The 24,038-nt window shown below is 50.4% G+C and overlaps 4 protein-coding genes across 4 annotated transcripts; 1 reads left to right on the top strand and 3 right to left on the bottom strand.

Annotated features, from left to right (window-relative positions):
* Nucleotides 1-1,247: 1,247 nt before the first annotated feature.
* UHO2_03357 (uncharacterized protein) lies at nucleotides 1,248-6,406 on the top strand (the record flags this gene model as incomplete). Its single annotated transcript, XM_041558272.1, has 3 exons — nucleotides 1,248-2,164; nucleotides 2,447-2,655; nucleotides 2,754-6,406. The coding sequence occupies 3 exons, from the start codon at nucleotides 1,248-1,250 to the stop codon at nucleotides 6,404-6,406; spliced, it is 4,779 nt and encodes a 1,592-aa protein (XP_041414206.1).
* Nucleotides 6,407-9,064: 2,658 nt separating this feature from the next.
* On the bottom strand, nucleotides 9,065-9,463 carry UHO2_03356 (uncharacterized protein; the record flags this gene model as incomplete). The annotated part of the gene is made up of 1 exon (XM_041558271.1): nucleotides 9,065-9,463. The coding sequence occupies one exon, from the start codon at nucleotides 9,461-9,463 to the stop codon at nucleotides 9,065-9,067; it is 399 nt and encodes a 132-aa protein (XP_041414205.1).
* Nucleotides 9,464-17,039: 7,576 nt separating this feature from the next.
* Nucleotides 17,040-18,866, bottom strand: UHO2_03355 (uncharacterized protein; the record flags this gene model as incomplete). Its single annotated transcript, XM_041558270.1, has 1 exon — nucleotides 17,040-18,866. The coding sequence occupies one exon, from the start codon at nucleotides 18,864-18,866 to the stop codon at nucleotides 17,040-17,042; it is 1,827 nt and encodes a 608-aa protein (XP_041414204.1).
* Nucleotides 18,867-21,769: 2,903 nt separating this feature from the next.
* Nucleotides 21,770-23,809, bottom strand: UHO2_03354 (uncharacterized protein; the record flags this gene model as incomplete). Its single annotated transcript, XM_041558269.1, has 1 exon — nucleotides 21,770-23,809. The coding sequence occupies one exon, from the start codon at nucleotides 23,807-23,809 to the stop codon at nucleotides 21,770-21,772; it is 2,040 nt and encodes a 679-aa protein (XP_041414203.1).
* Nucleotides 23,810-24,038: the final 229 nt, after the last annotated feature.

Genomic DNA, 24,038 nt, shown 5'->3' with positions numbered 1-24,038 from the left:
ATGCACTATGATGGATGCAATCTTGTTGAGATTGCAACATGCTGACTGAATACTAATGTATACTTATGTGTAAAGCTATAACTAGTAGTTGTCATGGGCCTGGATGCTCAAGAAGCAGGAGGGTCATGGGTTCATATGGAAGGAGCACAGGTATCGAAGACCTAGTCGACACCAGTAGAGAGCATGGTCGTAGTGCAGTCTCCATGGAGACCATGGACTCCTATGGACTCACATGCAAAGGAGGGCCAAGCACAGCCACGAGGAGGACCAAGCTCAAGGAGCAGGCACAGCCACGAGGAGGACCAAGCTCAAGGAGCAGGCACAGCCACGAAGAGGACCAAGCTCAAGGAGCATGCAGATGGTTACCACTCAGGGGCTCGAGAGACAAGAGCCAAAGGAACTGTCACTGATCAAAGGAGGAGGAGCAGTGTCGAAGGAGTCGACACCAGGTCATGAGGAGGAGGAGCAGTGTCGACAAGAGGCACAGGGGTGCCAAGCAGGAGAGGCCCCTGAGCAGTACTCGATGAAGAAGGTACTCTCTGGAGAGAGAGCAGGAGCAGCATCGCTGGCAATGCTGTGAAGAGGTATATAACCATGCTTTCTCATCATCATAGGTCGAGTGGATCCCCATCCACTCTACTCACCATACAACTAGTCAATACTTTAGAAACACAAGTACTCATTAGTTACAGTCAGCATAGCAGCAATCTATCAAGGTTGCTCCTCATCGTAGTGTGTGTGTTGTATCACCACTACCTGACGTCCGAAGGCGCCCATAGCAGGTTAGCGGTCCGGATATAGATAGAACCGAAGGCAGTAGTCCACTGCGGTCCGGGGATCACTTCAAGCATCAAGTCAACACACTGGACACTCGTGTTGACGCCACCAACCTTATCACCAACACCATCAACCTCATTATCACCGACATCACCAATCTCATCACTAACACCATCAACCTCATCATCATCAACACTCACACCAGACCTTGGTGTCATCATAACATTGATATTGATCGTGCCGAGCTACCCCTGAACGGAGTGTCCACAGAGGTCAGCCGAAACCTACGATAGTATATACAACAAACGCCACCTGCTGTCACTGCACAACTTGATAGTCACCGAGTATCTCGAGACAATAGCTGTCGCACAGTTTGATAGTCACCGAGTATCTCGACAGACCGACCTGGGTTTCAGGCGCGAGACCCCTGACATTAGAGTGGATCGTTCAAGCAGCTCCTCACAATCACCATGACGGACCCAGACCTCAACAATAAGCTCGATAGACTACTCACTCTATTGGAAGCTCAGCTAGAGCTTACTAGGCAGGGTCATCGAGAGGAACGACTACAACGAGCTCAGCTGGGTAGGGAGGAGACAATGGACCTCTCTCACTCGGAAGACCAAGCAGGAGGAGGAGATGAGTCTATGATAGGAGACCCACATACTCCTACTCCGGCTCCACGACCAAGACGATCAGTCTCATTCAACCTGGATGAGCAGGAGGACATCAACTATGAGAAGTATGCTTCACCTACTGGGCCAAGATATGTCAAGACTAAGCTGGACCCCTACAGCAGGACTAGGATGGATCCTTACCCCCTGGACCACGAGGAGGATACCAGCATCATGGCAGAGCTTAACCGGTCAAAGCCCATTGCCACCCCCTTTCCAAAGTTCAATCCCCGAGACATGGAGATCTTCATTCTAGAAGCCGAAGCATGGTTTAAGTTCAACCAGGTGTATGAGCAGTCTAGGATGATCAATCACATGGGTGCTCAACTGGAAGGGACGGCAAGAGAGTGGTGGACCTCCAAGCTCCGCATTGATAGAGCTAGAGAAGGAAGGTTGTTCAATGATTGGCACTACTTCACAGAGCGACTGTCAGAGCAGTTCAACCCACGCAATGCTAGGATGGAGGCATACAACAAGCTGTTGGCTCTCAGACTCACAAGTGATGCTCCTGGTGCCGCCACACGTCATGTAGAGCGGTTCAGAGACTTGGAGGGACAGGTCAACCTAGATGACAACGAGCTAGTGATTGATCTCTTCAGAGGAAGTCTCACTCGCAGCATACAGGAGAAGTTTGAGAGGAATCCACCTGGGAAGAGATGGGAGTGGTATCGAGAGGTTGAGGAGATCGATCGACAGAGGATGCTACTACAGCAGTCCTCGGCTAGACACTCACTCCCAAATGCCATGTCACCTCCACTAAGAACTGGGTCTCGGCCAAATCAAAGTTCGATCCCCATCAGACAACCCACTCAACCTTATCCAGCTCGATCACCATCACAAGCAACTACACAAGCAACTATACAAAACCTAAACCGACCCCTTCCTCATCATCCCACCCAACCCTCGAAGCAAGGAAGCCCTGCTCCATCAGGTATCAACACCTGTCATGTATGCAAGGGTATCGGCCATTGGGCCAGAGACTGCCCCAGCAGGAGGGTAAACCCTCTTAGCTCTCGACCCATGGGACCAAAGGTTATGGTCACCACAGCAGACCCCTTCGAGGAGGCCACCGACTCAGGAGATGGCCCCACAGGCAGCACTGAGACGGGTGACCCCGAGGCCATGGACCTCAGCTCATACCAGCAACCCATGGACCCCGATCACGAGGAGGAGCACGATGATGATGACGACGAGGGAAACGTCAGTGGGGTGATGCACTGATGGCATGCATTGCTCTACAAACCTCCTCGCCATCACTCTGTATATATCAAGATTGTCAAGTATGTTTCTCTACCAGTGGAGGCAAAGCAGTACTGGAGCTCTCTGGAATGGTTCAAGACCATCCTGCTCGGATACTAGCTGATACCGGTGCTGGTTTGTCCATAGTCTCAGATTCTTTCATTAGTAAGTACCAAATACCCACAAAACCCATAAAAACAAGATCGATCCATGGTGTCACCGGGCACCAACTCTCCATCAATAGTTCTGCGAGCATGCAGGTATCTATTGGTACACACAATCTGGGTGTGGTCGAAGCTTCAGTGGCCGACACTGCGGACTATGACCTCATCCTGGGGTTCACTGAGCTACGGAGGCTCAAACCCACCATACAATGGGATACGGGCCAGCTGGAGTTCAAGACTCAGGAGCAGGACCGACCCCCTAGGAGACCCCCTGAAGCAGCAAGAGCAGGGGACCTAACCATGAGGAGACCAACCCTTCATGGTAACGAGTTTGTCTCAGCAGAGCGCATACTACGAGCAGCTCTGGAAGATGGACCCATAGGGTTCATGCTGTTAGAGGAGCCACCATCATCACTCCCGGCCTTTGGTTTTGTACCTACAGGCGCAGACAAAGGAGTCGAGATGGAGGTGGAGGTAGATAAGGTGGTGACGGCTGCAGACATACCAAAGCCATACCAACACCTGCGAGATGTGTTCGATGAGGTGGAAGCAGACAAGCTGCCCCATCATACCGAGCATGATCTCCACCTCGAGTTGATAGAAGGAGGTAAGCCACCTCAAGGGCCCCTATACCTTAAGGGACCCAAGGAGATGTCCGAGCTGAGGAGGTACTTGGATGAGAACCTCGAGAAGGGGTTCATAAGACCATCGAAGAGCCCGGCACGATCACCGGTGCTCTTCGTACCAAAGAAGGATGGAGGTCTCAGACTCTGTGTGGACTACAGAGGTCTCAACGAGATCACTGTCAAGAACAGGGCACCATTGCCCCTCATCGAGGAGCAGCTGTTCTTACTCAGGAAGGCAAGGATCTATACCAAGCTAGACCTTAGAGCAGCATACAACCTCATCCGGATTGCTAAAGGAGATGAATGGAAGACAGCTTTTGGCACTCAGTTGGGACTCTATGAGTACCTAGTGATGCCCTTTGGCCTAGCCAATGCTCCGGCTCACTTCCAGTCATTCATCAATGACATCTTCCGAGACATCATTGGGATATATGTGGTAGTATACCTAGATGACTTCCTGATCTTCAGTGACACTGAAGAAGCACATGTGAAGCATGTCACTGAGGTCCTCACTCGCTTAAGGAGCAACAGGCTCTTTGCTAAGCTGTCAAAGTGTGAGTTCCACACCAAGACAGTTGAGTTCCTGGGGTACATCATCAAGCCAACGGGCATAGAGATGGACCCAGAAAAGGTGCGCACTGTCAAGGAGTGGCCAATGCCGGAGTCAATCCATGACATCCAGAGGTTCCTGGGTTTTGCCAACTTCTATCGAAGGTTCATAGCCCACTTTGCTCGCATAGCCAAGCCCTTGACAGCACTGGTAAAGCCTATAGAACGGTTCAAGAAGTTCGAGCTACCAGAGGAGGCCCAACAGGCCTTCCACAAGCTCATCCAGGCCTTCACATCAGCAGGAGTGCTTCAGCACTTCGACTACCACCTTCCAACAAGGTTGGAGACTGATGCAAGTGACTTTGCTATAGCAGGAGTACTCAAGCAGGAGCATGAAGGACGATGGCATCCAGTGGCCTTCTACTCTAGGAAGATGTCTTCTGCCGAGAAGAACTATGAGATCCATGATAAGGAGCTCCTAGCTGTGGTCGCCTGCCTCACTCAGTGGCGACACATGTTAGCTGGACTACCGAACCAACTGGTCATCCTCACTGACCATGAAGCCCTCAAGTACTTCAAGTCACAGAGACGCATCACAGGTCGACAAGCTCGATGGGCAATACTACTAGCAGACTTCGACTTCATATTGCAGTATCGACCAGGAGACAAAGGTGGTGAACCCGATGCTCTCACCAGAAGGACAGACATGCAACCAGCCGGTGAAGAGCAGGATCACAATGTGAGGCAACTACTGCCTCCTCGAGTGTTCAAGGAGACAGCAGACCATGACTCGCTCCTAGTGGCCCCCATGATCTCGATGGAGTCCATAGCATCAAAAGGTCTCAAAGACCTGGTCAAGATCTTCCAGCCTTTAGACCAAGAGCTACAGGAGATACATAGGAAGAAGCCTTTCGAACTCAAGGATGACCTATGGTACAGTGGAGGAAGGTTGGTTATCCCCAAGGTGATCATGCCAGGGAGGACCAACAACCGACACTCAAGGAGTGCCAAAGAGGTAGATGGACAGTCTCTCTCTGTAGAGCATCTGCGATTCATGGTGATGACCCAATGCCATGATGGTATCACTGCTGGACACGTAGGAAGAGATGCTACCATCAAGGCAGCTCAACGACATTACTGGTGGCCAAACATGACAGCTTGGATTGCAGACTATGTAGCAAGTTGTCCTGTATGTGCTAGGTACAAAGCTCCTCGTCATCGTCCATATGGTTTGCTACAGCCACTAGCAACCCCAGACAGGCCCTGGGGCTCCATATCCCTCGACTTCATTGAAGGACTACCACCATCAAAGAAGTATGACTCCAAGACCTATGACTCTATCCTAGTCATCGTCGACAGGTTAACCAAGTTTGCCATACTAGCTCCAACCCATAAGACAGTCACAGCCAAACAGACTGCAGTATTGCTATATGGACACATGGTTAGACTCTTCGGATATCCAGATCACATGGTCTCGGACCGAGGCAGGCAGTTCATATCAGGAGCATGGAAGGCATTTGCAGAGCAAATGGGTGTGAAGCACTCACTTAGCACGGCCTACCATCCTCAAACTGATGGTCAGACAGAGAGAGTCAATCAGGTCATAGAGCAATATCTCAGGATGTACTGCAACTATGAGCAGAATGACTGGGCCAACCTGCTGGACACTGCGGCCTTTGTATACAACAACACGGTCCACAACAGCATTGGTGTCTCACCATTCTTTGCATGCTATGGATGGAACCCCAAAGCTCATCCTGACATCCCTCAACGACTAGGAGTCAATGATCCAGGTCGCTTCGAGTACCTCATGGATGGAAAGGAGCGTTGCAAGTACCTCCAGGAGCAGATCAGAGAGGCACAACGTAGATCAGTAAACCAGTATAACAGGAAGCACAAGGACATCGAGTTTAAGGTGGGTGATATGGTCTATATCAACCGACGAAACTGGAAGACAAGGAGACCCACACCCAAGTTAGACACCCGGTTCGCAGGACCCTACCCAGTTCAGGAACGGGTAGGACGCCGAGCTTATCGAATCACATTGCCAGCAAACCTTAGGGTGCATGATGTGTTCCATGTCTCCATGCTCGAGCCAGCAAGAACAAGTTCTCTTCCTCAACGTGCTGAACAGCCCACCATACCATCACTTCCAGATGAGGACCTCGATTTCGAAGTCGAAGCACTCATCGACAAGCGTTCACACAATGGGACTACGGAGTACAAGGTGTTGTGGAGAGGGTACTCAGAGGAAGCTGCTTCATGGGAACCAGTAGAGAACCTCAACTGTCCCGACCTCATCCAGGAGTATGAGGTGTCGGAGGGGGGACGAGTGAGTAGACAGAGTGGAGAGAGGAGGAGAGAACAGGAGGAGTAGAGAGAGGAAGAGGAAGGAGGATGACGTTGAGAGAAGGAGGAAGGATGATGTTGGCGATGTTGTCAAGGAGGAGGAGTCAGCATGAACCAGACCAGAGCACGCCTCGACGGAGCTCGGCTCTTAAGAGGGGGGTAGTGTCATGGGCCTGGATGCTCAAGAAGCAGGAGGGTCATGGGTTCATATGGAAGGAGCACAGGTATCGAAGACCTAGTCGACACCAGTAGAGAGCATGGTCGTAGTGCAGTCTCCATGGAGACCATGGACTCCTATGGACTCACATGCAAAGGAGGGCCAAGCACAGCCACGAGGAGGACCAAGCTCAAGGAGCAGGCACAGCCACGAGGAGGACCAAGCTCAAGGAGCAGGCACAGCCACGAAGAGGACCAAGCTCAAGGAGCATGCAGATGGTTACCACTCAGGGGCTCGAGAGACAAGAGCCAAAGGAACTGTCACTGATCAAAGGAGGAGGAGCAGTGTCGAAGGAGTCGACACCAGGTCATGAGGAGGAGGAGCAGTGTCGACAAGAGGCACAGGGGTGCCAAGCAGGAGAGGCCCCTGAGCAGTACTCGATGAAGAAGGTACTCTCTGGAGAGAGAGCAGGAGCAGCATCGCTGGCAATGCTGTGAAGAGGTATATAACCATGCTTTCTCATCATCATAGGTCGAGTGGATCCCCATCCACTCTACTCACCATACAACTAGTCAATACTTTAGAAACACAAGTACTCATTAGTTACAGTCAGCATAGCAGCAATCTATCAAGGTTGCTCCTCATCGTAGTGTGTGTGTTGTATCACCACTACCTGACGTCCGAAGGCGCCCATAGCAGGTTAGCGGTCCGGATATAGATAGAACCGAAGGCAGTAGTCCACTGCGGTCCGGGGATCACTTCAAGCATCAAGTCAACACACTGGACACTCGTGTTGACGCCACCAACCTTATCACCAACACCATCAACCTCATTATCACCGACATCACCAATCTCATCACTAACACCATCAACCTCATCATCATCAACACTCACACCAGACCTTGGTGTCATCATAACATTGATATTGATCGTGCCGAGCTACCCCTGAACGGAGTGTCCACAGAGGTCAGCCGAAACCTACGATAGTATATACAACAAACGCCACCTGCTGTCACTGCACAACTTGATAGTCACCGAGTATCTCGAGACAATAGCTGTCGCACAGTTTGATAGTCACCGAGTATCTCGACAGACCGACCTGGGTTTCAGGCGCGAGACCCCTGACAGTAGTGTATGGTGTAGAGTGGATGGCAATCCATTCTCTTGCTAGGACAGAGAACATGGTTATATACCTTTCTTGCAATGTCACCTGTGACACTGCTCATCCTCCTCATCCCTCCTATGCTCCCCATCCACCTTGTGTTGCCACTCATTGGCACTGCCTCCTTGCCTCCTCTGGATGGGTGGCCTCTGGCTGCTTCATCTTTGTCAGGGGCCAGTCCCACCTCAACTGGGTGGCAACTCACACCCTTTCATCCTTTCTTTATATTCAGCACCCACCTCCTTTTGCCAGCTTCATCCCTGTAGTGCCCCTGCCTCATCTGATGGTGTCCCCCCCTTGTTCAGTGACCTCTTCTTCACTGTATCAGCAATGGGGTGCCTCTCTGATCGATCCTCATGAGATCTGCAGTACCCAGCATGATATTGCAATTTCCACTGAACTCTGTAGTAATGACATTGTTCCCACAGATCCTGATGAGATATGCCATAGGATTGTTTCTACTGCTGATCTCAGTGAACTCTTCCTTAAGCTCTTGTTTAGCCTGATCCTGCAATTTCTGCACTCCTTCATATGACTTCAACTTCTTCCTGCCTCCTGTGCATCCGGCTCCTATGACACGCCGCTCTGGCTGCAGCAGAGCCAGCGATGTACTCAGCCTCGACAGCGGAACTGGCGACACATTTCTGGGTTTGCAAGTTCCAGGTTATGACACTACCAAATACCTTCACTACAGAACCAGAGGTGCTTTTCTGCTGGGTGTGGGGGTCTGAAGCCCAGTTTGCATTGGTGTATGCTTCTATGGCAGTTCTGTTGCTTGCCTGACTGCCAAGTAGTAACACTTTGTCCTGTGTCTGATTTAAATACTTGATGATGCATAGTGCCACTTGCATGGCTTTGGTTGTTGGTTTTGACATGTGCCATGTGAGGATGTTGACAGCATAGCAGATGTCTGGGTGGATGGTGTTTGAAACCCAAAGGAGCTTTCCTACTAGGGTTGGATATTGTTGCTTGATATGTTTGTTGATTGTAAGGTTCTCAGGGGCTTTAGCAGGAGTCACAATCATGGGTGTCCAAGTCTTTTCCTCTGGTTTTACCCATTTGCTAATGATGTCTCTAATGTATGCTCTTTGATCTAATGCTATTGTCCAGTTTGTGCAATCACATGTGATCTTGATTTTGAGGAATTCCTTTGCTGGGCCATTGTCCTCGATTTGCCACTTGTCCATAATAGCTTGTTTGACTGTGTCAACCTGGAGCCTGTGTGGCACTGTGATGAGCATATCATCTACATACATGATGATGATCACCTGGTTATTTCCTGCTCCACAGAGATATACACATGGTACTCTCCTTACCGGGTAGAACCCTAGATGTCATAGGTGCAAGTTGAGTTCTTTGTGCTGCTCTCATCCAGACTGTTTGAGGCTGTAGAGGCTCTTGATCAATTTGTATACCTTGCCCACCTGTACATTTGCACCTTCCAGAGGCTTGAGATAAATCTCATGCTCTAATTTGGCATTTAGGTATGCTTGCTTGACATCTATTGAGTTGAGTTCCCAGTCCAGTTTGGTGGCAATCACAAGAACTGTCTGGATTGCAGCATGGGGCACTACCAGTGTGAAGATTTCCATGTAATCCAAGCCTTCTCTTTGTGAGAATCCATGTGCACAGAACCTAGCTTTGAATTTATAAGGAATGCCATTAGCATCTGTTTTGATATTGAGGACAAGTTTGGAGTCTACAAGGTGTGCATTTGTAGGCTTGTCAACAATTCCCCAGATGTTCATGCTCTTGAGTCCCTCCATTTCTGCACATATAGCTTCATGCCAATGAACCTGATCCAGTCCATTAAGTGCTTCTTTGACCATTGGCTTGAAGTTGTGTGTTGTGGGTGTGGTCATGCTCAGGTCAGTGTTTGGAAAGGGGCTGGGTGCCTCAATCTTTCCTTGTCAACAGAGCTTTTCTTGGAAGTGCTGTAGCTCCCTGGGTGCAGTCAGATGATTCTTGTAGATTTGAAGTGCTTTGGTGATTGTGGTGGGGTGTAACCACAGGTAGCATTTTTGTGCTTCTCCAAACCTGTTGTTGGTGTTGTCCATTGCTGGGAAGTATGTTGCTTGGAGGGCGCACTGGTGTTCATCGTTACTGGAACCGCTGGGGCTCTGCCATGTTTTGTCCCCCTTGAGTTCTAGGTCTTGATCTTCAGGTAGCAGATGGATGTCATTTATCAGTTGTTGTAATTGTTTGTTGTGGATGTCCTTGTCAGTGTAGCCCATATGTTCAATATCTGCTGAATTGTCATACTGTATCCCTTCAGTGTCTTGGATAGGGAGTATATCTGTGTGATCACCCCAAGATTTGCTTTCCAGGAATCTGTCATGGGCCTGGATGCTCAAGAAGCAGGAGGGTCACGGGTTCATATGGAAGGAGCACAGGTATCGAAGATCTAGTCGAGATCAGTAGAGAGCATGGTTGTAGTGCAGTCTCCATGGAGACCATGGACTCCTATGGACTCACATGCAAAGAAGGGCCAAGCACAGCCACGAGGAGGACCAAGCTCAAGGAGCAGGCACAGCCACGAAGAGGACCAAGCTCAAGGAGCATGCAGATGGTTACCACTCAGGGGCTCGAGAGACAAGAGCCAAAGGAACTGTCACTGATCAAAGGAGGAGGAGCAGTGTCGAAGGAGTCGACACCAGGTCATGAGGAGGAGGAGCAGTGTCGAAGGAGTCGACACCAGGTCATGAGGAGGAGGAGCAGTGTCGAAGGAGTCGACACCAGGTCATGAGGAGGAGGAGCAGTGTCGAAGGGTTGACATCAGGTCATGAGGAGGAGGAGCAGTGTCGAAGGAGTCGACACAGCTCAAGAGGCACAGGGGTGCCAAGCAGGAGAGGCCCCTGAGCAGTACTCGATGAAGAAGGTACTCTCTGGAGAGAGAGCAGGAGCAGCATCGCTGGCGATGCTGAGAAGAGGTATATAACCATGTTTTCTCATCATCAATAGGTCGAGTGGATCCTCATCCACTCTACTCACCATACAACTAGTCAATACTTTAGAAACACAAGTACTCATTAGTTACAGTCAGCATAGCAGCAATCTATCAAGGTTGCTCCTCATCATAGTGTGTGTGTTGTATCACCACTACCTGACGTCCGAAGGCGCCCATAGCAGGTTAGCGGTCCGGATCAAGTTAGAACCGAAGGCAGTAGTCCACTGCGGTCCGGGGATCACTTCAAGCATCAAGTCAACACACTGGACACTCGTGTTGATGCTACCAACCTTAACCTTATCACCAACACTATCAACCTCATTATCATCGACATCACCAATCTCGTCACCAACACCATCAACCTCATCATCATCAACACTCACACCAGACCTTGGTGTCATCATAACATTGATATTGATCGTGCCGAGCTACCCCTGAACGGAGTGTCCACAGTGGTCAGCCGAAACCTACAATAGTATATACAACGAACGCCACCTGCTGTCACTGCACAACTTGATAGTCACCGATACCGAGACAATAGCTGTCGCACAACTTGATAGTCACTGAGTATCTCGACAGACCGACCTGGGTTTCAGGCGCGAGACCCCTGACAGAATCTTGCTGCATTTGACCAGAAGATAGGTGGGTTATGGTGTGGAGAGATGAATTTCCACCCCTTATGTTCTTCATCATATCCAACAAGGATTGCAGGTATGGCAGTGTCATCCAGTTTCTTTCTCTTGGCCTTAGGTATGTGTACCCAGGCAAGACAACCAAAGGTTCAGAGTAGTTTGAATGTCATTTGGGGATCCTTGTCATAGAAGATCTGGTATGGTATCCAGTTCTCCATGTTTGGCATTACATTTTTTGTGAATGCTGCTGCCTCAGCTGCAAATGGCCAGAAGGTTTGGGGCAGGCTGTGAGTTCACATCATGGCCATCATCATGTTTTTGATGGTTCTGATGGTCCTTTCAGCCTTGCCATTCTGCTCACTATTGTACACAGACATTTTCTGCCAGTGGAAACCAGCCTTGTTTTGCCATGCAGTGGTGGCTGCAGAGGTCCATTTGGTTCCATTGTCCAATCAGAGTGTCCTGAGCTTGTGGCTGGTCTGTGTTTCAGCATATATAGTCCATTCTTTGAGTACCTGTAATGTATTTGATTTGGTGTGTAGTGGCTTTATGTAAGTGAAGCTTGATGCATCATCTACAGCTACCAGTAAGCATGTGAATTCCATTTTCATAGAGAAGTGGGTGGCCAAGTCAATGTGGACTAGCTCAAGTGGGAGTTGAGCATGTTCACTGCTACCTTGACCCATTTGAGCTTTTGTTGATTTGGTGGCTAGGCAGTCTTGGCATTTGCATGGTTCAGTTTTGATGTTGTATGCCTTTTCAATCATCTGTGTCTTATCATGCCCAGGATGGCCACATCATTCATGGAAGAAGTCATTGCTGAATTGCCATGGTTTATGTTGATCATTGGGGTCAAATCATTCTGGTAATGCCTCTGTTTTGATGTCTGCTGTTGTGATGAGTCCCTCTGGATCATCAGAGTAGATTTCCCAGTGTCTCGTGCATGGATTGGTATGTCCAATTACCTTGGGTCCATTAGGCCATTTCAGACATACATTGTCTGAGTTGAATATCACACATACACTGTCATTTGCTAATGCTTGTACTGACATCAGATTAACACTTGCATTGGGGACATAGAGTACATTGTTAAGGTGCACTTTACATCCATTGACGTTAATGATAACCTGTCCTTTAGCCATGATTCTGATTAGTGTTCTGCCAGCAGTCTTCACAAACCTGGTGCATTGGGTGGAAGAGGTAAGGATTGTTTTATCATTCATGACATGGTCAGTTGCACCTGAGTCAACTATCCATGCAGTGGATTGCTGATCTATGGATGCACAGTAAGCAGTGGCAACAGTGCACCAGATGTCCTAGGCAGACGTCTGGTTGTTGGTTGGGGCTGGTGTGGCAGTAGTGTTGTCAGTTGTGTGTAGCTCGTTGTTCAGGTTCTTGATACAGAACCTGCTGATATGGTTTTTGCCTTGACAATAGTAACATCTCCTGCATCTGTCAGGGCCTGGCTTACCCATGCTGTAAGTGTCCTGATTCATGATTTGGCTGCTAACAGCAAATGCTTGGGGGGTCTTATTGCTGTCCACCCTGTGGCTGGATTTTGTGATCATGTCATCCTGGCATTTGAAGAGTGCTGCACAGATTGCTTCATAGTCCACAGCTCAGCCATTGTCTTGGAGGTTGGTAATGCAGTTTTGATAGGTTGCAATGAACTTTGTCTGGTCAATCAGTGTCTTGATCTTGAGGACCCGAGTTAGGTTGTATCCCATTGACTCAGCTTTTGCCCAGTGTTTGTTGATATCTGCAACAAGTTTCTGGACATCTGTGTTGAACATCTGGATCCTGCTGGCTTCATTCAGGAGGGTCAACTCAGCAATGTGTTCCATCTTGGTGAGGTCTTTCTTGAGGTGACTGTATAGTTTGTGTAGCCTCCAGGGTTTGGCCTTGGCAGTTTGGATGAATAGGTAGTTGATGTTATCAGTCCCTGTGAGTTTGGCATGGCTTTGGAGGATCATACAAAGGTTTCTGTCCAGTTTCCAATTGAACTTTTTGTCTCCTGGCTTGGTAATGCTGTCAAGGTGCTTTAGGGCAGGTGACCAGTTAGAAAGGATGCTTTGGAGTCATGGGTTCCAAGCATACCAGTTCTTTGTGGTTAACTTGGGCATCTCCTTCATGGCATCATTGATACAAGAGAGTTCATGGTGGAAGGTAGAGCAGTGAGAGGGCTTTTTGTATGATGCAGATGTTTCAGCTTGTTTGCAAAGGGTGAGCTCTATGAGCTTGTTTCGAAGGGTGGTGACATTTAGCTTGTTGATGTCATTAAGGTCAAGTGGAGGTTCATTTGGTTCGTTTTCATCACTGTCCGATTTGTTGGAGGAGGGGGTGTCATGTCCAGTAGTTATCTGGTGTCCATGTGATGTGGAGATTGTTTCAGCCTGGTCATCGGATGATTCCTCAGGAACTGGGTCGTTTGCAGTGTGTGGGTCATTGGGGTGCGAGGTGTCACAGGGCCAGCAGGTCAGCGCAAGAAGGGTGCGCCAAATTGACTAACGGCACTCATGGTAACTGTCACAGGATCAATGGAGCAACATATGAAGGGTGTGCAGAATCAGTCAGCACCAAGTCATCAGGAATTGACAAAGCCAATCGGGCCAGAAGCACATTTGATTTACAAGATCGACCAAGTGCCAGTTACCAGGTGTCATGGGCCTAAATGCTCAGGAAGCAGGAGGGTCGCTGGTTCATATGGAAGGAGCACAGGTATCGAAGATCTAGTCGACACCAGTAGAGAGCATGGTCGTAGTGCAGTCTCCATGGAGACCATGGACTCCTACAGACTCACATGCAAAGGAGGACCGAGCCATATGCGAGGAGGGCCAGGCACAGCCATGAGGAGGACCAAGCTCAAGGAGCAGGCACAGCCATGAAGAGGACCAAGCTCAGATGGTTACCACTCAGGGGCTTGAGAGACAAGAGTCAAAGGAACTGTCACTGGTCAAAGGAAGAGGAGCAGTGTCAAAGGAGTCGACACCAGGTCATGAGGAGGAGGAGCAGTGTCGAAGGAGTCGACACCACTCAAGAGACACAGGGGTGCCAAGCAGGAGAGGCCCCTGAGCAGTACTCGATGAAGAAGGTACTCTCTGGAAAGAGAGCAGGAGCAGCATCACTGGCGATGCTGTGAAGAGGTATATAACCATGCTTTCTCATCATCAAAGGTTGAGTGGATCCCCATCCACTCTACTCACCATAACTAGTTATCACTTCAGCATAAGTATATATTAGTTTCAGTCAGCATAGCAGCAATCTACCAAGGTTGCTCCTCATCATAGTGTGTGTGTTGTATCACCACTACCTGACATCCAAAGGCACCCATAGCAGGTTAGCGGTCCGGATATAGATAGAACTGAAGGCAGTAGTCCACTGCGGTCCAGGGATCACTTCAAGCATCAAGTCAACACACTGGACACTCGTGTTGACACCACCAACCTTATCACCAACACCATCAACCTCATTATCATCAACACCCACCAACCTTATCACCAATGTCATCAACCTCATCATCATCAACACTCACACCAGACCTTGGTGTCATCATAGCATTGATATTGATCATGCCAAGCTACCCCTGAACAGAGTGTCCACAGAGGTCAGCCAAAACCTACGATAGTATATACAACGAATGTCACCTGCTGTCACTGTGCAACTTGATAGTCACCGATACCGAGACAATAGCTGTTGCACAGTTTGATAGTCACCGAGTATCTCGACAGACCGACCTGGGTTTCAGGCGCGAGACCCCTGACACCAGGTTAATTTCATGAGAGTTGATCAGATCGGCATGCCCCAGCAAGTCAGCTGATATGAGCAAGTACTGTGGGATTCAGGAAGGAAGATACAGGTGTTAGAAGGAGAAGCACATGGAGATAACCATATGCAGGAGTGGAGGACTGAGCTCAGCATCATGCAAATGGTTACTGCTTGAGGGGTGTGTGCATATAGCCACACAGGCCCAAGCACAGGGGGCAACCACATGACCAAGTGGTTGGTCATGAGGTCCAATGGGTGGCTAAGGGGATTCACAAGATAAGGATGGGAAGGTGGTCACCGGTGAGGAGAGAAGGGAGCAGTGAACAGATTGGTTAAACAACAAGGAGGAGTTGTGTCAAAGGGGTCGACACACACCATCAGGCAGAAGGGGAGCATGAAGGCAAAAGGGGCAGTGTTGCAAAACCAGTATGCTGCACAGATGGTAGGGGTGCAGCACCCATGGGATTGATGCTAGCAGGGGAGACAGTGTCAAACAAGGGACAAGGGCCCCTCAAGGGGGAATGAGATAGGTGTTGCAGGCAACACCAATTGAACACATAAATACTCCTGTTTCACCATAGCATATGAGTGGATCCTTATCCACTATACATGCTACTTACTTACTTACTTACTTGACTCTTAGTTTTGTACCATTGCAATAGCAGTGCTCTTGCAATGACCCTCAAACGTGTGTGTTGTATCACCATTAGGCATCAACTGTAGGCAGTGTCTTTCAGACACTTGCAGTCCAGTTCTCAACTGTAGGCAGTGTTCTTCAACACTTGCAGTCCAGTTAGTTATTGTAGGCAGTGGCTCACACCTGTGGTCCAGTAACTCCCATCCTCTGTAGGTGATTAGCATATTGCAGTCCAGACAACATCCAAGAGCATTATCAACAGTACTATGAACACTTGTACTGTAGGAGAGGGTGTATCACTCACTCCCCAATGAACAGCATTCATGCTGTGCAACCTCTGAACAGAGTGTTCAAGGCAGTCAGCCAAGACTTACCAGTCAGAGACATCTGGTTATGTTTAAGTTGAAACATATTGAGTAGACCTTACTCAATCAACCTCATCTATACCGAACAAATAACACCCAAAACTAGTCTCTGGTGCGTGACCGCTTACACGAGGGCATGGTGTTGTTGCAAGAGCGTTCAGACTCTTAATCTGTTAAAGTTCGCACATCAAATATTGTTGATCACAAGTATCAATTGCAATGATGATCATTCTAAGTACATGACAATGCTAGGGTGTATATATGTGTCTTGATGTCCTGTGTATTTGTGTACTTTACACAGGAGTGATGAGGATGGTGCTCAACATGGAGATTACAGGGATAGGTGTTGGCTATCTACTGCATGGTGCTCTGAGTCCTGATGGTTGTCATGGTGTCTAAAGGCCAAGAGTCTAAAGTCCAGTGGTCAGCCCAGGTGGCATGTGTATATCCAGGTGAGCAAAGTTGTTGTTTGTGTGGAGTCGGAGCTAGAGCCACATGCTCGGAGAAAACAGCATTCCCGGAGCAAAGGATCACGTGCTTTCACTGTTTTTACTCGGCTTCGTCAAGACCCGTATGTTTGCCTCGAACTGCGGGAGGTCTATCGTTGGAAAAGCACGCCTCATAAGCAAACAGCCCCTACACAACACTTGACATCGCTTCTTGAATGTCGTATGGAAATGAACAAAGACCAAGGTCCTGGAGAAGTGGGCGGAGATGTTGTACACGAGCATAGAAGGCTGGATGTAGTTGCTTGACGGCGTCGAAGTCACTCAGGGCCCACGATAGATGCCAGCATCATATACAAAGCACAGGCTACGAACACAAGCTCTCTCACCACTGGCAGAGGAGAACAACTGTGATTGGATAAGCATGCTGTGAAATGATCTTTCTACTATGAACGATGATGAGGGGTATTGGATGTATGTGATTGTTGAGCCCAGCCTGCTTTCTACTGTACTATAAACAGTGCAAACGCCTTCTCTTAAGGTCCTGGTCTCATTTCAAGTTCTTCAAGCGAATCGAGCTCTTAAAGCTCCTCAATCTCTGATGGCCTTCCGACACGCTCGATACATCCGACACGGAAGCGTGTAACGCGCCCCTACCGCCCAACCCGCTACTGCTGCTTGCTGCTCCGTGAGATCTACTGCTAACGCTGCTGTTGGTGCTTGAGTTGCCGCCCAGCCAGAGTCTGTTTTTCTTTTCCTTCTTCACATCTTGCTTAAGAAACGCAGCTTCAGCGCGAAGGATGCTGATCGGTTCGCAAGTGTTGACTGCAGCTGCGCCGGCACCTTTTTTGTGCTTGGAGAGGTGTTTGTGGGTTAATCGATGAGAAGCAGCGTTGGCAGCTGCTGCAGCGGCGAGAGCCTGTTGACGTTCGGGGAGACGGTTGAGACGTTCGAATTCAGCCGGGTTGACTTTGCCTTGTAGGTAATGGTTGGAGAGCAAGGGAGGGAGGTCCTCGGGGTTAATGGCAGAGTGGTGGCCGCCGAGGCTGGAGGTGGAGTCGGATGCCAAAGTGGCAGAGTCGTCGAGTTCGGCATCGAGACCGCATGAGAGAGGTTGCATGCGAGCACGTTGGATGACTACGCGTGGATCGAGGTCTCTGAGGCTGCTGTGGTTGGAGGATGTCATTGAGTCGAGACGTTTGGTGGAAGTGCAAGTGGAGAGGCGCGGGCCCATGGCAGCCCCGAGCTGGTCTTCAGCATGACTATAATTGGAGAGGCTGAGGCTGGGTAGGTAGAAGGCGAAGACCTTTTCATCTTCGTCCGGAGTGTCGCTCGAGTTGCTCGGAACGGCGCTGTTGCGAGTCGAGCAAGATGTGGCGGCGGCGAGAGGATGGTCGTTGCTGGGCTGCAGGCCGGCGACCTTGCCGTTGGCTGAGGGAGAAACGATGCTGTCCTGACTAGCAGAGGTGGAAGGGGAGGGAAGCGGAGGGAGTGGTGGCAAGCAAGCATCAGGAGCGCGGTGTGCTGATGATCCGGCAGATTTTTGCGAGCTCAGGGAAAGAGCACGTTGTCGTAGCATCGACTGTCTCTCGTCCTGATGTGCCTCTTCCAGCACCGAGGCAGCTGCTGCTCCACCCTTCATGTTGGCAGCCATCATGGAACGGATCCTCGATTCAGCATCGTCGGCAGCAGTCAGAGTGGATCGAGCCTTGCCCTTGTCCAGCACCAAATCCTCGAGCGCAATATTGATGGTGTCGACGTTCCACTGTTCCTGTTTGTGTGGCATTGTAAGCTGCTCCCTAGGAGGCACACCAGGGAAGTTGAGCATATCCTTATCCTCTCCCGAAGCTGCGTACCTAGTTCGACCGTCGGCAAAGCCAAGTACAGGTAGCTGATGCACATCCGGTTCGCCATCTAGAGCTGCTTTCTTGCGTTGGATCTTCTTCTTCATCCCCGTCAACCTATGCTGCTGTCCCTGCCCCTGATCGCGATCACGCTGAACCACTGGCTCAACGAACTTGATCAAGGTCGGCTTCGAGTTGTTGTTGACCATACCGACTCCTTCGATATCCGAAGTGTCGTCAAAGCTCGGTGGGACTTCAGAAACAAAACTAGCACCGCAGTCGCTATGGGACATGTCCTGGTGGTAGTCTCCAAAATCAGGTCGACAGACCGAGCAAGGTGTCGATTCGGTGTAAGTTGCGATGCTGTGAGAGAGACTGGGTTGGCTAGCGTTGGAAGCGTAGCGGACAGAATCGAGGCTGCGATCGAACGAGGCTTGTCGATAGATTGCTTCTGCTTTGTTGTGTGGATGCGATTGGTGCGCGTACGCGGCCATGTACCGCTGGCGGCCGCCAGTGCGCTGTGTTGTCGACATCTTGTCGGTCCGCCAAGGAAATGTGGTGCAAGAAAATGAAGTGCTGCTGCAGGGGAAGGTCGAGAGGGAGTCTGGTGAATCGAGAGCCGTCTATGAAGTCGAGTGCATGCTCGTCAGTTGGTTGTGGTGGGTGGGACAATGTGAAATAGATATGGAGGGAGTGAAGCAACACCGGACCGGTCAATTGGTTCTGTTGAAAGCAGAGAGAGAAAGCATTATGAAGGACCTCGAAGCCTCGTTGCGTAAGTGTCAAGAGAGAGAGAGAGAGAGAGGAGGAATAGAGCACCCTAAGCGAGAGGAGGCCGAGGAGGAGGAGGAGCAGCAGCCGCCAAAGGGGGGATGACAGGTGGCCAGACAAGTGTGGCTTGGTTTCAGGTTTTGTGTTGCCAGGAAAGCGCGCCTGTTTGAGCGATAGCAGTCAACCAAACGAGTAGAAAGCCTTTACTCAAGTTCGGCTTTGATTGTTGCAGATGTGAAGTGGGAAGAAGCCACGGCATTCGATGCCTTGAATGCTCCCAAAGCACAAGTTGCAGATCGTGGGTGCATATGAGGGAGCAGGAAAGTTGCCAAAAAAGGAAGCCAGTTTAGCTGTAGGTTAACTTATGCCAGCAGGAACGGCTTCTACAGTAAGTTACGTTGCCTCTGATGGGCGGACACACACTACATATACATCAACTCTATCGGCCGACGACGTGTTGTCGCAGAAAAGAAAGAAGAGCTGCAGGGTCAAGCACTGTTTAACTGGAGCCTTGTGCCATGTGCCATGTACCATGTGGACAAGCGTCTGTACCCTTCCCATGATGGTTTTTTTTTCTTTTTTTTTTTTTCTTCTTTTTTTTGTGGCCTGGAACCTGTGAAAAAAGAGCGATTTTGGTGCGATTGAAGGTCCGCTCTTCGATGTCGAAAAAGGCAGGGAGTCGATGACGGAACAGCATCGTTTCTGAACTCAGACTCCTCTTCGTCTGCAAGAAGTGGGCGGAGGTCGAAGAAAAGGAAAAGAAAGAACCTGAACCGGAGTCTCGCTTTTTCTGACTTTTTTTTGCTCACTCTCTCACGCACACCGCGATTTCCTGAAACGAGCGAGCAAACCATTCCCATGATTTGGACCATTCGATTTGCTGCTGCTGATGCAACGGAGACCAGCGGCCGGGCCACATCATGTCTCTCGCCCGTCACTTCTTCTATAGGGGGAGGGGAAGGCGGATTTGCTTCTCACCCATGATTTATTATTATTTTTTCTTTCTTTCTTTTTTTTTGTTTTTTTTTTTTGTTTTTTTTTTTTTCGTACCGTTGTTGCAGCAGAGAAAAGAGAGGGGTGGGCGGAAACACTGCAGCTTGCAGTGCAGAGTGCAGCATTGTCTCGTCATGCTACTGCTCGTTGCTGCACAGCGCTGAGGGCGTGGAAACAATTCATGCCGAGTTTGAGTGCAACGGCTGGCTGCAATAAAGTTTGCCTCTTTTGGTGTGTACCAGCCTTCACACTTTCGGCCAACCGGCACGGAAAGTGACTTCAGAGGGCAAAAAAGTGTTATGAGACGAGTGTCACACATGGCTAGCATCATTATGTATTGAGCACAAGAAGGTCACAAGAAGGCAGCGCATGGGCCAGAATCAACAGAAACTTGGCTGAGTTCTGGCTAGCGGTGTATATACATGGCATTTGCAAGGAGCGCATACCCCCCAACGCCTCCTTATCCTCACTCGCCTCTGCCTGTCTGTATGTCTTACTCTGCAACAATGTCATGAGTCACTCTTTCCAACTATGCTCATACCAAAAGGGCTACCAATCGAGAACCCGATGTTTACCCTTTCTGGCACGCCAACTTGAACAACCTCTACAGTAGGCTAATTTGCAGAGCCTCGCACCATCTGGCTGTTTGAAAACACAACCGCCCTTGATCATGATGGGTTGCCTACCAACATTGGTTGGCTTGAGCCAGAAGGTCTTGGCGATCAAGTGGTAGAAGCCTTGGGAACAGACGATCCAACCACAAGGCCTGTGTCAGCAGTCGCGCACCTGAAACGCGAAATCTGCTGGATGAGCTTGTTCCAGCAAATGTCAGTGAGATGTGTTGAGTGAGCTTGTTCCAACCAATCTCGGTGAATCACATCACGTGATTGTTTTCCAATGCATTTCGGCTGATCAATGTGAACACTCTGTTCAGAGGTAGCACAACATGTTTGGAGTTCTTGGATACTTAAGTTGGTATGTGATATGACTATACCAGATGTATGGTATAACTACGCCTATCTTAGCACAAGCGTTTGTGATACATTGACAGCCATATGATGGTACTGGTGGAGGTGCTAGGGCTGCAGTCCTTCCACGCTCACAATGGACTGCTTCAAAGTGAACGTGGGCCGTTGTCAAGAAACACCATACAATAACAAAGACGGTGGGACGTGCGGTGGGACGTGAGGTGGGGACTTGCGGTGGGACGTGAGGTGGGGACTTGCGGTGGGGACTTGCGGTGGGAGCAAAGAGACCAACACCAGTTAACTCAAATCATACCTGTCGCTATCGAGCAGAACCGAGTCGAGTCGATTTGAGCTCAGTGTGACCGCCATGATGATGAACACGCTTGCTGAGGTGAGGCAGGGGGAAACAAGTGAGCTTTTCGACCTCGGACAATAGCAAGATCCCACAGACTTCATCCTGGGCGCTGTAATATGGTAAGCAGCCCCTTACTTGCTCCCCGCTCCTTTCTTTTGGCACCTTTTCCTTTTGAGATGAAAACAGCAACTTGTCACGATCATTAACGCTGGAGTGACTATGAAAAACCTGAACCTTGAAATCGCGACTAGAGAACGAGAGACTACAAGGTTCATTAGAAAGCTGATGTGATTATGGTATACAAGAACTAAAATTACATAGAAAGACGACAAGAAAGAGAGAGTCCATACTAGATCCTAACACTGAAGCGATCCAAGGCGGCCCTATCAATCCTACTGAAGCCTGGCTTGCTGGAAACATCCTCTGCTTCACCACCACCAGTACTAGGAGCGGAGGTGACAACAGAAGTAGTCTTGAGCGAGCTAGAATCATCACTTGACCCGCTGCCACTCCGCAAGCTGAGCAATGCGCCGACTGCTGAATCGTATTGTTCCCTCACACCAGCGCCGGCACCATGAGTGGAACGAAGCTTGGAGACGCCTTCGTCGTCCGATCCGCCTCTACCGAGGGGTCGTATAGGTGCAAGCATGTCTTGTGCGGCAGAAGAGCCAGAGCCAGACGAGGCACTGTGAGGGTAGCTCAGGCTGGAACTCCTCAAGCGCTGGAGACGAGGACGAGTGGGCTTGCTGGCTGCATCATGGTTGAAGGAAGAAGGTCCACGGAGATCCTGGTAGGATCGCTTGCGGCCGTAGAGATGACCGGCATCGTGGGGTGCGTGGTGAGGTGCAAGCTCAGGTACCGACTTATCGCTCGAGCGGCGCAAGGGAAGATCGGCGAACTTGGAGTCAACGGGGATGGGGCGGATGGGAAGCAGACCACGTGCTTCGTGCAGAGGAGTGACCTCGGCAGGGTAAGGCAGCCTCTCAGTTGGCTTAGCCTTGGCATGGCCGTAGGGAGGCATCTGTCGCGAGCCAGCTGTGTGATGATGGGCATCCCTAGAATCCGAAGAAACTCGACTACGGTCAACAGGAGGACCACGAGCATCAACGTAGGAGCGACCAGCAACATCCATCTTGCGATCATGGTAGCTGTTCTCCCTCGAGTGAGCAATGACCTCACCTCGAGAGCTTCGGTGTTGAGCCAGCTCAAGATGCGAAGGACCAGGGGGCGACTGCGAACCCTCGAGATCAACTTCTGGGTTGAGACCGGGTGCAAGGTCACCAGCTCTGCTGATTGGGTCAGGATACTCGGCCTCATCCACCTCAAGACCCCACTCGCCGCCGTTCTCGCCAACAAAGCGGGGATCTTGGCTGACACGACGCAGGAGACCTTCACGGACATCGCGCTTGGTGCAGTAGGAGATGACGTGGAGCTTGCGGCCAGAGGTGGTAGTCATGCTGAAAGACTGCTTGATAAGACCTTCTGCTTTGTAGAGGTTGGAGGTGGGACCACCTGTGATGGAAGAAGAGGGCTTCTTACGAGCTTCAAGTTCGCGGTAGGTCAAGAAGCAGCCACTGACGCGACTGGCAGACCAGCACTTGCCGTCAGTCCAACGACGCATGCCGGCCTCCTTCTCATCCCATACAAAAATGCTGCCAGAGCAGATCAAGTCGGCACGTTCCGAGTCGAGCAATCGGCGAGTGACGCGACGGGGAGGAGGCAAGCCAGGTGCACCTGCATCTTGGACCAAATCGCAAGCAGCTAGAAGGAGGATGGCATCCTTGGTGGTCTTGATGTAACCACGGTAGGTGGGCTGCTGCTGCTGCTGCGAAGCGGTGGGCATGGCCATTGGGTTGGCCATCGATCCTCGCATGCTGTGAAGCGAGGAGGAAGATGCAGCAGACGACAAGGAAGCCTGATGAGCGTTTGCGGGGTGGTGTCGAGGGGTTCCATGGCCAGGATGCTGCTGCTGCTGTGCGTGTGGGTGGTAGCGGTATGAGTGGTAGGGCGCATGCGGCTGAGCAGGGCTGGAAGACGTCGGTGATCGTCCGTCAAAGCCATAGTAAGGGTCTTCGTGCTGGGCGTGTCGATGGTGGTGAAGAGGCGGGGGAGGCAGAGGGCCACGCTCATCGTAATAGGAGTGAGTGTGTCGTGTGTAGGTGGGATGAGGAGCATGATGTGCTGGATAGCCTCGGTCGGATGCGCGGGGATCGGGATACATGGGGCGGTGAAGTGGACCAGGGATGGGACCTCGAGGCACTGTTTGCGATCGAGCAAAGTCGGGCCTTGTAGGCGCATGTCTGCTGTAGTAATCATGCATGTGGCTGGCTTCACCGTGGTGAGAGTACCGATCGTGGTGATCCTGGTTGTTCGAGTAAGGACCAGGCATGGCTTTTTAGCAGGCGGCAGATGGTTCGGTGTGAATGCAGGTGTGTAGAGAGAGAAAAAAAAAAGGCTAGGCGTGCGTGTGTTGCCTTAGGGTAGCCGTAGTGTCGGAGCGAGAAGAATGCGGCTGAATGAAGCCTTTGAAAAGGGGGGGGGGGGGGGGGGGGGGCTAGATCAGCGAGACGTGACGTTGAAGTCGAAAAGCTGACTTGCCTATCGAGGCGTGCGATGAC

This window comes from Ustilago hordei, assembly GCF_900519145.1.
Source record: "Ustilago hordei strain Uho2 genome assembly, contig: UHO2_contig_05, whole genome shotgun sequence".
In the NCBI taxonomy this organism is placed as follows: Eukaryota; Fungi; Basidiomycota; class Ustilaginomycetes; order Ustilaginales; family Ustilaginaceae; genus Ustilago; species Ustilago hordei.
The sequence above is the reverse complement of the archived record's forward strand: the minus strand, read 5'-3'. Positions and strand labels throughout refer to the sequence as shown.